A 14,714-nucleotide genomic window follows, 5' to 3' on the forward strand; every position below is an offset into this window, starting at 1 on the left:
ATAAACACAAAGAATGTGTAGATTCATTCACAAAAGGTGTGTTACTCCACAAAACAAACTCCAGCCGCTAGTGGAACCAGCACACAAAAAATTTTATAAAAATAAATAAATAACTAAAATAAAGCTGTTCCGTTTCCTCGGGCAGTCAAACGAATGTTCAGTGAGCCAGCTGTTCATGAGTGCAGGAGATGACCTAATCATTCCAATGTCCTGCAAAAAATACTCCACGAAACAAACTCCATTCATAGGAGGCATAAGCACAAAGAACGAGCAGATTCATCCACATCCAAACTGAGTCCCTGATCTGCGGGCCTGTCAGAGGTATCAGCTTGAGCACTTAAATGTCTTTTAATATCTCCAGAGCCTGAGGATTTTGAATTCTTTGCCATGTTGACTTCAAAAAACAGATATATAGCAGGGTGTATCGAATCTCACCAGTTTATGACATAAAAATAATTAAAAACTAGCAAAGTGCGCAGAGCTCGCCGTTTACACATCCGCTCCTTGCATGGCATCACGTGACTTCTAGATGTTTTTAGCACTAAATATTCTTGCTACCATATTTGTCTTTTCGGTTTCATTTCTCAGCCTGTCTTGTTTCTCTGGCACACATCTCTCAAATTTCTCTCAACTCGACCATGTTACTCTGTGTAATGAGGTATCACGTATGAAAGCTACCACTAGCATAGTTGATCCTCTACTGATTAATCTATTCAAATCCTGTTTTGCCTCTCTATGTCCCATTGTCTTGGACATAATAAATGACTCCTTGCATACTGGTGTTGTGTCTGCAGCATTTAAAATTGCTGCTGTAACTCCGGTTCCAAAAAAGCCTAATATGGATTTGGACAATTTGACAGTCTGGTTTTTGAAAAATGTCTAGTACAGAAATGGCTCTAGTCAAGGTCACTAATGACTTAATGGCTTCAGACTCAGGCTCTTTTTCTATTCTCATCCTTCTTGATCTCAGTGCTGCTTTTGACACCGTTGATCACACTGTTTTACTCACCCGTCTTGAATCTGTCTTTGGTGTCTCCAATACTGCATTAAACTGGTTCAGGTCCTATCTCTCTGATCGTAGGCAGGTTACAGGTCTGAGATTGGTTCAGTCCACTATGGTGTCCCACAGGGTTCAATTTTGGGCCCTTTACTTTATTGTATTTATATTTTTCCTCTTGGTAAGCTTTTAAGATCACTGGGTCTTAATTATCATTTCTATGCAGACAACACAGATATACAGTCATTCTAAATTTGGTGAAAATCTGGCAGACTCCTTTTTTTCAAACTGTATTTCTGAGATAAAACTTCGATGGCTCAAAATTTTCTTTGTCTTAACAGTAATAAGACAGAAGTTATGCTTATTGGGTCTCCTCACCAGCTCCGTAAGGTTGGCTCCTTAACTCTGTCCATTGAGGGCTTCGTTTTGGAGCATCAAACAAAAATGAAAGATCTGGGTGTTATATTTGAAGCAAATTTGTCATTTGATCCACATGTAAAAAAATACTTTTAAAACATCCTTTTATCATCTTCATCTATCATCTGCGCCCTATGTTATCATTTTCTGTGGCTGAAAAGCTGATCAATACTTTCGTCTTCTCTCGCATTGATTATTGCAATGCTCTCCTTGCTGGAGTCTCAAAATCTACATTAAATAAACTGCAATATGTGCAAAACTCAGCTGCCAGAATCCTGACTATGTAAAGCGCCTTGAGAGGCCTCTTTAAAGGTGCTATATAAAATAAAGTTTATTATTATTATTAAAGTGTGCACTCTTTTTGTGATGGAAAAGTGCCTACTCTTTAGTGTGTAGCAAAAAATGGTGCAAGTTTTGGGACATACTATCACATCATAAAGTCTTGAAACCAAAGACCCTTCAGTTGCACTGTCACATGCATCTTGTCGCCATACACCGACCTGTCAATCATCCTGTTACAGTTATCATGAGATGCATATTCCTCATTAAATTTTTACTATCATTCATTCATTATTCTTAATTATTTCATATGCTTCCTACTGTATTGGAGAAGAAACAGCACATCGCTTTTCGTGTGGAAAGCTGCTGATGCTTTGATATAATCATGCTTAATGTATTTAATACAAACCAAACTCATCTCTTTTCCTATCATTATCTCTATTCAATGTGTGATGTTCACAATGTGTTGCAGATTAAATATAACAAGGGTAACAGTGATATTTAAAGTTAAAGATGTGATCGTATGATTCATCACCAGCTAAAGTAAAGATCTTGTATTATACAAGAGCACATAAATGATATTGTGCTGTATTACTTTATTTTTTTTTCCTTTGGCAGCATCACATTACTGTTTACATCACAACAGTCCCTTGAAAGAGAATCTGACCTCCTCTATATTTCACTGATACTATAAATTACAAAAATAAAATGAGATTAGATAATTGTGTTAGTTTGGTTAATTTTCTGTCTGTGATAACCTTCTGTTTTTAATCAATATGGTGCTGACAATTTTTGTTAAAGATTATTTTTGAGAAAAAGCTCTAAGAACACACAAGAGCACCCATAATAAGCAGTACAAATACAGTAGATGGGCATCAGAAAATGTGTTGTGATCTACACAATTGACATTTTCTGATCAATTTTAATGAAGCCGCCTGATCCTTCACAATTTAATGAGCCCATCAGCATTTTCGTCCAACAGCGAGAACAAAGTAGTTTATCTTTACAGCATTCAAGCAAACTTACGTAACGTTTAATGGTATTTTATGTTATAAAAACATGATGAAGTGGAGATGCGCAGTCTGTCTTATCGCAATGTTTGTAGTTTCACCTATGAAAATTGTAGTTCTGAACGGTCATCTCCTCTTCCATTAAGCAAGGGATTGTGGGCAATATTATCCGAAAAGTGTTCACAGAACCACACTTTGGAAATAGTAGACCACAGAAGCCTTCTAATAGGAGAGGCTACAAGATTTTAAAGGGGTCATGACATGAGGAATAACATGTTCCTTGATCTTTTTACATGTAAAAGGTCATTGTACTATAAAAACATACTGTAAGTTTCAGAACTCAAAACTTCCGCCACACTGAAAAAAGAGCATTTATTGAAACCAAGCTGCCAAAACAACTCATTCTCTACTTCCTCCACATTGTGATTTCACACCATAATCCTTCTAATAGCGGAGTCTACAAGCTTAGCCTAAAATAGCATAACGCAGCGCTCCCATAGATATTCTATGGTGGTACACTGGCGAGGAGACAAGAGGCCAGTCTTTTTGAATAGATGTCTATGGATGTCATTACCTAATTAATTAATTGCCTTTCAACTAATCTTCAACATGTTTTACACTAAACATTGCTTTTGGAATTAACTATGTGTGGAGTTTACTACGATAAATTGCTGTTTTATAAGAGAAGTCACGGACAATTTTGCGACAGGTAGGTGATCCTTTTTCTTCCCTCCCCTTTTCTCCCCAATTTGGAATGCCCAATTCCCAGTGCATTCTAGGTCCTTGTGGTGGTGTAGTGACTCACCTCAATCCGGGTGGCAGAGGATGAATCTCAGTTGCCTCCGCGTCTGAGACCATCAATCCGCACATCTTTTCCGCTTGTTGAGTGGTTACCGCGGAGACATAGTGCATGTGGAGGCTTCACGCTATTCTCCGCGGCATCCACGCGCAACTCACCACATGCCCCACCAAGAGCGAGAACCACATTATAGGGACTACGGGGAGGTTACCCCATGTGACTCTACCCTTCCTAGCAATTTGGTTGCTTAGGAGACCTGGCTGGAGTCACTCAGCACGCCCTGGATCCGAACTCACGACTCCAGGGGCGGCAGTCCAGGTGGCTGAAATCTTTCTTGGTCTACCTGACCTTGGCTTGGTATCAAGAGATCCTCAAATTTTCCACTTAAGTGATTGAACAGTACAGACTGGCATTTTCAAGGCTTTGGATATATTTTTATATCCTTTTCCATCTTTATAAAGTTACATTATCTTGTTATGCAGGTCTTTTGACAGTTCTTTTCTGCTCCCCATGGCTCACTATCTAGCCTGCTCAGTGCATCCACGTGAGAGATAACAAACTCATTGACTATTTATACACAGACACTAACTGCAATTTAAAAAGCCACAGGTGTGGGAAATTAACCTTTAATTGCCATTTAAACCTGTGTGTGTCACCTTGTGTGTCTGTAACAAGGCCAAACATTCAAGGGTATGTAAACTTTTGATCAGGGCCATTTGGGTGATTTCTGTTACCATTATGATTTAAAAAGGAGCCAAACAACTATGTGATAATAAATAGCTTCATATGATCACTATCCTTAAATAAAAGACAGTTTTCATATTTTCAAAATCAATGCCAAAATTTCACAATTTCTGCCAGGGTATGCAAACTTTTAAGCACAACTGTACATATTATTTACTTTTAATATTTGTAGATTCTAGTACTGCAAAATAATTGCAAAATGTAGCAAAATTCAACAATCAATGTTAATCCTTTAAAATGTGTATGTCTACAGACCTACAAAGGGACTTTAGTAAACGTTTTAAGCATTATAAGAACAAAGCAAATCTATCATTTCCCAACAGTTTGTGAGCTGCTGAGCATGACTTTTATCAAAAGACAACAATAACAGTCTTAAAATAAAAAATGATCATATATTACTAAATGATGACTGTTTTGGTGAAAAAAACTTCATTAATATTATCAGTGGACCTCAGGGAAGATAATAAAACTATAAAAAGAGCATTTCATGACCCCTTTAAAATAATCTTGGAGAAATGCAATGCTAACTCAGATATATATATATTTTTTGTCATGCTGGGGGACTGTCTCTAGTAATAAAGCAGACAGTTGTGGTCTGCATTGACATTTTTGGAGATGTGCATGTCAGGCTACAGTTTAGGTTTGACGCATATGTATAAACTGAACTTTACACACAATGACAGCTCAATGAGCACAACGTAATTCAACAGCAATTCACCCACTTAAATAGTAATATTTCCTTTGAGAGAAATATATCTTGATTTTTTATTTCATCCCATTTACATGAAAGTTGAACTTTGCTCACTGTGACAACTCTGGACAATGCTTTTTTCTATGAGTCTGTAGAGAGCCTGATTGGGTGAAACTCTTCCCACATGAAGTGCAGTGGTACGGCTTCTCTCCAGTATGCACTCGTTTATGTTTTGTCAGGTGTCCTGATGCAATGAAACTCTTCCCACATGATGTGCAGTGGTACGGCCTCTCTCCAGTATGCACTCTCTCATGTGCTTTCATGTTTCCTGAAATAGTGAAACTCTTTCCACAATATGAACACTTGTAAGGTTTTTCTCCAGTGTGAATTCTTTTGTGACGTTCCAAGTCATAAGGTCTGTAAAAAGCTTTACCACACTCCATGCACACATGATCTCTCACACCGGTGTGTTTTCTCTGGTGCTCTTTAAAATTGTACAGATGTGAAAACCTTTTTCCACAAAATGAACACAAGTAAAGCTTCTCGGTTGGATGAATTTTCCGGTGTATTCTTAAAACTGATGCTGAAGAAAATTTTTTGCCGCACTGATCACAGCTATATGACTTTTCTTCAGAGTGCAAGGACAGATGATTTTTTAGACTACGTGCCTGTGTAAAACTCTTTCCACACTGATGACATGTGAAAGGCTTTTCTCCAGTGTGAATTCTCATGTGGCTATTAAGGTTTCCTTTATGTGTGAAACTCTTTCCACACTGAGAGCATGTGTACGATTTTTTAGCGTTTCTTTTTTGAGTTCTTTTTCGTGAGCGTTTCTTTTCAGTCTGTGGGCTACTAAAAGATTTTTCTCCAGTTATGAAATCATCAGGTTTCTGACACTGATGTTTCTCCTCTTCATTCAGTTCCTCACTTTCCTCCTTCACTTTCATCAGCTCTAAAATGAACACACAGTCGATGAGTCAATACAAGAGGGGAAAAAAAAGTGAACTGCAAACAAATACCACAAACAGAAATTAAGTATTCATTTATATGTGATCTTTGTCATACTAAAAGGTTAGTCAGTCCCTCAAGGATTTTGTGATCTTGCGATCACAAGAATTCTTGCAAATTCAACCAATCTCTGCATTATTTGTGGCAGCTTGCAATTTTTTCCGCAAAAAACGTTAATCTTGTTTGACAGCGGCAAAATACAGGTTTGAAAAGCTTGAAGCAGTCGCAACATATCCAAATGCACAGCTGCTATTGTATCATCTCCATAGTAACAGTGTAAGCATCTCCGTCACATCACCTTCACGTTGTGCATTCAATATCAAAATCCTTGTCTAAACTTTTGCGGGACCGCAGACAGCATGCATGCCACATACATCACAGCTAGCGTTTCATCTTCACCCTGAGTGCTGCGAATAAGACACAAAAACCGCGTTAATACAAAGAATCCCTAACATTCACTTAAAATCCCCATTAGTTGTGTAATAAAATGTGATTTAAATCTGAAGTGCTTAATACAGTAGGCTACGAATCTGAAAATGTAAGCAATATACTTATATGCTGATAATAAATGTTCATAAATGTTTTTACTAAAATAATAAAGGTCACATATATAAATATGACAAAAATTGCCATTTTCATAAAAAAAAAGTCAAAAAAATTGTGGAATTTAAATTTGTACACAAATGCTCAAATATATAAACTTTAAATGTATTTGTCTGCATACAGTACTGTGCAAATGTTTTAGGCACTTGTGAAAAATCTTGCATAGTGAGGATGTCTTCAAAAATAATGACATTTATCACGTAATGTCATACAAAGTCCAGTAAACATAAAGCGAAATCAATATTCGATGTGACCACCTTTGCCTTTAAAACAGCACCAATTCTCCTAGGTACACCTGGACACAGTTTTTCTTGGTTGTTGGCAGATAGGATGTTCCAAGCTTCTTGGAGAATTCACCACAGTTCTTCTATCTATTTCGGCTGTCTCAGTTGTTTCTGTCTCTTTATGTAATCTCAGACTGATACGATGTTCAGTGGGGGGGCTCTGTGGGGCCCATGACATCTGTTGCAGGGCTCCCTGTTCTTCTATTCTGTATTTACAGTAATGTTTGGGAGTCTAACATTTATATTTCCTATTGACACACTAAAGCTGAAGATATAAATAACCATCTTAAGACAAATGCTTTTGTGAAACATCTTATGTGCCTAAGACTTTTGCACAGTACTGAATGTATATCAGATTTCAATATTAGATGATGTAATAATTGCAACAGTCCCAATTATTGAATCCTCATTTGTGTTTTTAGTTTACAGATTTATTGTACATCTATTTTATACTTAAACATTTTCTTACATTGTGTGAGGCAGAACATTTTAATACAAAAATAATTAAGGGTCTTCCAACACCCACAGGTTCCAACTAAATGTATTTACTAAAGGTATTTTTGTGTGTAATTCTTTTTCTTTTTTTTTTGCTTGCTAACTGCATAGAACGTTATTGTGCACTAAAATATTTATACAATGTAATTAGCACAATTACAGAGGTATATAATTACAGTTTGTGAGTTTTCACTGCAAAACAAATACTGCAAATTGCATCGCAAAATTTGAGAAAAGCTGCAGCAAATTCAGTCATTTTGGCCAGCAAAAATCAGGAAAAAGTACCACGAAATCCTGGTGGGACTGGTTAGTTCTGTCATTCTCATGTTCAGTGGATTATCCTGGAATAGGCAACAAAGTTTGTGCTGCCACTCTGATTGAAAATAAATTGTACCCTAGTGTTAAGACTGCACAGATCACCATGACAACCTCAGTGGTTGAGTGCCAACGGTGGAGATGTGCGCGTAAATTTATCAACGTATTAAAACCTTGTGAAAAACTAAGATAAATTCCTGAAATAGCAGCATATGAGTAAAGTGAATGCCTTCCCTATGAAGGAGGAAGCGGGAGCCGGGTGAACAGTTCATGGAAGAATTTAATTAGACACAGTTTCACTTGGACACCACATAAAACTGCTTTTCAGCACACGCTCGCCGGCACACACACAGCTCCGTGTGTCGCTCACACTGTTCGTCGGCTGCATGCATCTTTCTCTCTCCCTAACTGGCATCTCCGGCTCATCTTTATCCCTCTTCCAGCTGATTGGGGTAATTCAACACCAGGAATCCATCCTTACAGCGTGTATTTCTTTGTGTGCATGCTATAGGGCTGCCTAGTATTGTGACGTTGTCTTGAATTTTATGGGAAAAGCAAATAGCACAAATGTATTTCCTATAAATGAGTAAAAGCTTCATAAAAATAAAAGTATATTTTTCATAGATCATGCTGTATAGGTATAAACCGTGTACCTGCAAATAATCAGTGATGCTGGCCTGATGTCTGTATAGATTTATGTGAGGAGTACATTATATTTTGGTTAGTTATTGTGCAAGTACCCTGGTTCAGAGCATGTGAGTGGTCAACCTAAAAGTCATAAAACTACCTCCAGACTGAGCCTGGGTTTTTGCTGTACGCTTACACCACTATGTAAATATATCAAATTCATCAAATGGACTGTTCACTAAAATACAATATACAGTATGTAATTGATGAACTCATTTTATAGATTAATGATATGCCAGGCTTCAGAGATATGCTACGGGTGACTGTTGATGAGTCATACAAATTATTGTCCATGGTTGAGCCTTTTATTACAAAAACAGACAAAGTCATGAGAAGGCGCATCAGTGACACTGAGGTTCCTAGCTACAGGTAAGTCATGACTTGCATAGAAGCAAATATTTTATACTGGATTTAGCCTATGTGTCTTTATTTTCTTTCTCTTCATCATTTCTATGTAAAGCATGTTGAATTACCATTGTGTATGAAATGTTATATATAAACAGAATTGCCTTGCTTTGCCTACATAAAATAAATGTCTTTTACTCTTTTTTTTGTCAAGGGGAGTCCTTTAAGTCAATTGGCTTTCAGTATCAGATGGGAAGCACAACAATTTGTAGGACTGTAGGAGAAACATGTGAAGCTCTCCACCAAACTATGAAGAAGGATTATTTGAAGGTTTGCAATCACAGGCAAAAGAAGAGATTAATTTTTAAGTTTTTAAATTTTTGCATTTCAAAGTAAAAATGTGCACAATAATAAAAAATTAAAAAACGTGACTTTTAAACATTGCCAAATTATTTTAATTTCTGAAATATAGTGAAATAACACCATTACGTTTTCATCAATCATTGTTGTTTAAATTGACAGCATACATTTAGCATTATACCATAACTTTGCCATCTACTGGCTGTGTCTTAGTTAATCTGATAAATATGTGACATAATGTCATGTTTACAGACACACTTCTGAAGAAGAGTGAAGGAAAATTGCAAAGGAATTTAAAGTCAAGTGGCAGTTTTCTCATTGCCTCGGAGCAATTGATGGAAAGCATACTGTATCTCTATTAAGCCCCCAGCCAACAGTGGCAGCATGTTCTACAACTACAAGTCAAGATTTTCCATCCTGTTGATGGTTGTAGTGGATGCCAACTATAGATTCATCTACACAAATGTTGGTGTTCAAGGCATAGTTTCAGATGCAGGTTTTTTGGCACAGTCTGATTTCCGAGCTGCCCTAGATGAAAGGAAATTAACCTTCCAACTGCTGAGGCCCTACCAGACAGCAGAATCATCATGCCATTTGCTTTTAGGGGAGAAGCTTACCCCATGAGAAATGACGTGCTGAAACCTTGCCCACATAGGCAACTACAGCCTGAAAAATGCATTTCAATTATAGACTATCACATGCAAGATGAGTTGTGGAAAATGCATTTGGGATTCTAGCAGACCGACCCAGGATGTTCCGCACAACCATCTGCCTTGAGCCTGACAAAGCAGTGACAATCACACAGGCTGCACTGTACCTTCAGAATTTCTTACGTCACAAGCAATCAGATGCCTACCTTCCACCTGGCTTCACTGATAGGGAGAATGGGACGCATCAGCTCCACTATGGGGCATGGAGAGAATAGAGTACCCTGCAGTCTGTGCACATGGGAGGAGCAAGAAACCCAACAATAGCTGTGAAATAGCAATGTGGCAGTCTGAAAGATTATCTTGTCTCCTTAGCTGGCAGTGTACTATGGCAAGATCAGTATGTGTAATGGATAAATTGATGATTAATTAGAGTACACATCACAACAAAGATACCCGGACTCAGTTTTTATTATTCTTGGGGATTTTAACAAAGCAAATCTCACACGTGAACTGCCCAAATACAAACAACACATCACACGCCCCACCAGAGACAGGAACATACTGGATCATTGTTACACAGCAATAAAGGAGGCATATCGCTCTGTCCCTAGAGCAGCTTTGGGACTCTCTGATCACTGTCTGGTTCATCTTCTTCCAACCTACAGGCAGAAATTAAAATCAACCAAGCCAGTAGTAAAGACTGTAAAGAGATGGACCAATGAAGCAGAGCGGGAACTACAAGCCTGCTTCGATTGCACAGACTGGAGTGTTTTTGAGGCTGCAGCCACAGACCTGGATGAGCTCACAGATACTGTTACATCATATATCAGTTTCTGTGAGGATGTGCATTCCTATTAGGACTTATTTAAAGTTCAACAATGACAAACCATGGTTTATAGCAGAGCTCAGGCAGCTTCGTCAGGCCAAAGAGGGTGCTTACAGGGGTGGGGATAAATCTTGTACAATCAGGCCAGAAACACACTGAACAAGGAAATCAGAGTGGCTAAAAGAAGATACTCTGAGAAGCTGAAAAACAAGTTTTCAGCTAACGACCCTAAATCAGTGTGGAGTGGCATGAAACAACTCACAAATTACAGGCCTCCTACCCCCAACCCTGTAGGGAACCAACAACTGGCTGACGACCTGAATGTGTTCTACTGCAGATTTGAAAGGCCCAATATCACACCCCACACCCACTCTGACCTTCACTTCACACAAACACCAACACCTCCTACAACCCCCCTCCTCCCCCCTCCTGCTACTCAACCTGCACTTAAGATCTGTGAAGATGATGTGAGCCTTGGCATTCGGAAACAAAAGACGAGGAAAGCTTCAGGCCCAGATGGCATCTCACCAGCGTGTCTTCGATCCTGTGCTAACCAGCTGGCCCCCATCTTCTCACAGATCAGTGAGCAGTGTGAAGTCCCATGCTGCTTCAAATGCTCAATCATTATTCCTGTCCCAAAGAAACCAAAAATCACAGGATTTAATGACTACAGACCTGTCACCCTGACGTCTGTGGTCATGAAATCATTTGAGAGACTGGTGTTGGCCCACCTGAAGAACATCACTGGACCCTTTCTAGATCCCCTTCAATTTGCTTATCGAGCAAACAGGTCTGTGGATGATGCAGTCAACATAGTATTGCATCATATCCTGCAACATCTGGACAGACCAGGGACATATGCAAGGATCCTTTTTGTGGACTTCAGTTCGGCTTTCAACACCATCATCCCAGCTATACTCCAGAATAAATTACACCAACTCTCTGTTCCATGTCTATCTGTCAGTGGATTACCAGCTTTCTGACAGACAGGGAGCAGCTTGTGAGACAGGGGAAACTCACTTCTAGCACCTGTACAATCAGCACCGGTGCCCCCCAGGGATGTGTGCTCTCCCCACTACTCTTCTACCACTACACCAATGACTGCATCGCCAAGGACCCCTCTGTCAAGCTCCTGAAGTTTGCAGACGACACCACTGTCATCGGCCTCATCCGAGATGACGATGAGTCTGCATACAGAAGGGAGGTTAAACAGCTGGCTGTCTGGTGCAGTCAAAACAACCTTGAGCTGAACACGCTCAAAACGGTGGAGATCATTGTGGACTTTAGGAGGAACACCCCAACACAGACCCCCCTCACCATTCTAAACAGCACTGTGGCAGCAGTTGATTCATTCAGGTTCCTGGGCACTACCATCTCACAGGGCCTGAAGTGGGAGACCCACATTGACTCCACTGTGAAAAAGGCCCAGCAGAGGTTGTACTTCCTTCGCCAGCTGAGGAAATTCAACCTGTCACAGGCGCTGCTGATACAGTTTTACTCAGCAGTCATGGAGTCTGTCCTCTGCACTTCAATAACTGTCTGGTTTGGTTCAGCAACTAAATCAGACATCAGAAGACTACAAAGGACAGTTCGGAATGCTGAGAGGATTATTGGTTGCCCCCTGCCCCCCCATCAAGAACTATACACTTCCAGAGTGAGGAGAAAGGCTGGAAAAATCACTCTGGTTTTGGTTTATGTGATCATGTATACGCATAAGCGCCATTCTAACAGGTTTTTGAGGAGTGCACATGTATGTAAACTAAAAGAAAGAATTCTGAAAAATGCGGAAAGAATTCAACATTTCTAGGAGTACAGCAGTAAAATCACATACACTATAAACTATACCCATTTATACACATCAGTGTAAAATACGGACTGTCCCTAACGTCCGCGTATGTGCTCGTTCTTTGGGGGAATTCCAGAGTTTTCCGTAAGAGGGAAATTCCACTATTGCTGTGCAATTTCACTGCAGGTCACGACAGAAAGTGAAGGAAACAATCACAGCAACTCTGGAATATCTGGAAATAAAGCGAAGAAACAGAGAATAAAATAGCGAAGTTTTTCACGGATCCCATGTTTATTTAGAAGCATCATGGGAAAATTACATTGCTGTGGAGAAAGCTGCTTACTGAACGAGCCGCATGTAAATGGGAGTAAAGAGAAAGCCGCGAACACATCTTATTTAAACCCATACACTGATTTCGAGCCTTAAGCAGCTTTCTCACAATAAATGGCTCTCTGGTGTCCATGTAAACGTAGTCAATGAGTTTAACTTAGTTGTAACTTTAAATTGTCTAGTAATCATTGGCTGATACTTGGAAGGTCAGCTGTAACAGGGCCAATGCTGCAACTGTTTGATCATTACAATGCTTAAATGCTAGAGCTGGTGCTTCACTCCATTGAACTCAAAGTCTTCAGGATAATGCTGATGCGAGTCATGTGGACTCTCTTAGTGATTCACACCAGATATCTGAAGAATATACTGAACTAAAACAGCTTTGTAAAGAGGAATGGTACAAAATCCCCAAAAGTCCACATACTTTTTTCACCCTGCACAATGAATATTTACACAGCGTGTTCAATAAAGACATGAAAACATATCATTGTTTGTATTTTTAAGTACAACGTCTGTTGTTGTGACTTGATTGAAGATCAGATTAAATTTTGTGACCGAGTTTTCCAGAAATCCAAGGGTTCACGTAATTTTTCCTGCAATTGTATGAAAGGCTGCAACAACTAATCAATCAAATTCATTTTCTATGTTTTATAATGTATACATGTCATGAATTAAAAATCGAGTGCGTGCATCCGGGTCAATCAAGCTGATCGCAATGGAGGAGGAGGCGCAATCACTTTGATTAAACTCGTGTAACATCATACCTCGATTTCAGTTTCAATGTAATCAATCGTGCAGCTTTCCTAGATGTTACACTGATGTCTTGGAGGTTCAATTGTGTCTGTTTTTAAAGGGTTTCAGACATAACATTTTGTTTTTAACCGATTTAATTGAAGAAATAATCAAAGATTAATCGATTATCAAAATAATTGTTAGTTGCAGCCCTAATTTTATGTTCATGCCATCTTTAATAAGAAAATGTTATTCAATCATAAACACTGGCTCTGCTTAATTTAATTAGTCATTTAAAGAGCCCACATTATGCTAATTTTCAGGTTCATTATTTTATTTTGGGGGTCTACTAGAATAAGTTTAAATGCTTTAATGTTCAAAATGCTGCACATTTCTGTAAAACCTATTTTCATCCTCTGGCTGAAACGCTCTGATTTACCTTCTGTCACTTTAAAGCCCCCCTTAACGGAAAGCCCAGTCTACTCTGATTGGTCAGCTGGCCCAGTCTGTTGTGACTGGTCAACCATGTAGAGCGTGTGTCGGAAATGTAACACCTTTTACCTTTACAAGAACAAGCTAATCGACCCGAACCACCTTCGCAAGCACGACTTGAGCAGGACGTTTCACAGTGGTAAGTTTTAATTTTGTAGCTTTCTTACAAGTACATTGTTGATTAATGTGAACCTAACAAAGCTTCAAGTAAAAGACATGTAGTGCATCTAATTTAGTCATCTTTTGCTGGAGTGGGTGTAGCCGAACTTTTTTCACCCGAGCTATGAACGGAGAACAGAGGCTTACTCCTGGTTAGTGAGCAAGTTAACCGTGGACTACCATGGATAGCGACCGTAACATTACAGCTTGTAATTATATAATTATATAAGACTCTTGAGATCGACCATTTTATTACACAGTTTTAGGTAAAAGCCAGCCCACAAAACATAGCAAGCCAGCCCTTACCAAAACATAGCAAGTTAGCCGAGCACTACTGTGGATTGCAGATGTAAAATTACCGTTTGTAAAAATAAATCCATCTCCACACTTGATCACTATTCATGATAGTAAGAACGACAAACAATCTGCATAATTCTACACAATTGTAGGTAAAAGTTGGCCCGCAGCTGATTAGCAAAACTATTTCAACACAATAACATTAGCTAGCAGGTTAGCAAAGGCCTGCAGCTGTGCACAGGGTGTACACCATAGCTACAACACAAAACTCTGCATTTGAATTCTCGATAGCAGATAAATTCACAAATAATCAAGCCTACTTACAGGTTGTGATCCTGAAGAGACAGATTGTCCCAACAAAGTGGGAACTGCTAAATAATTCAAATACATTTTTACCACCGATTCTTT

At 39.0% G+C, this 14,714-nt stretch overlaps 3 protein-coding genes and 1 long non-coding RNA gene across 4 annotated transcripts in view; 1 reads left to right on the plus strand and 3 right to left on the minus strand.

Moving 5' to 3' along the window:
- LOC127440933 (uncharacterized) overlaps positions 1-4,214 on the plus strand; it is a 218,904-nt gene extending 214,690 nt beyond the window's left edge. The window contains exon 3 of the long non-coding RNA XR_007897243.1: positions 4,112-4,214. This is a non-coding gene — a long non-coding RNA (uncharacterized LOC127440933). The remainder of the gene's footprint in view (positions 1-4,111) is intronic.
- Positions 1-14,714, minus strand: part of LOC127440829 (zinc finger protein 239-like) — a 116,624-nt gene that overhangs the window by 99,281 nt on the left and 2,629 nt on the right. The gene's annotated exons all lie outside the window — the stretch shown is intronic.
- LOC127440730 (gastrula zinc finger protein XlCGF57.1-like) overlaps positions 1-14,714 on the minus strand; it is a 518,561-nt gene that overhangs the window by 35,238 nt on the left and 468,609 nt on the right. The gene's annotated exons all lie outside the window — the stretch shown is intronic.
- LOC127440892 (zinc finger protein 239-like) lies at positions 5,000-6,352 on the minus strand. The gene is made up of 2 exons (XM_051697981.1): positions 6,244-6,352; positions 5,000-5,889 (listed from the first exon to the last, which is right to left on the minus strand). The coding sequence occupies exon 2, from the start codon at positions 5,882-5,884 to the stop codon at positions 5,048-5,050; it is 837 nt and encodes a 278-aa protein (XP_051553941.1). The 5' UTR covers positions 5,885-5,889; positions 6,244-6,352; the 3' UTR covers positions 5,000-5,047.

The sequence above is a fragment of the Myxocyprinus asiaticus genome, chromosome 5 (genome assembly GCF_019703515.2).
Source record: "Myxocyprinus asiaticus isolate MX2 ecotype Aquarium Trade chromosome 5, UBuf_Myxa_2, whole genome shotgun sequence".
In the NCBI taxonomy this organism is placed as follows: Eukaryota; Metazoa; Chordata; class Actinopteri; order Cypriniformes; family Catostomidae; genus Myxocyprinus; species Myxocyprinus asiaticus.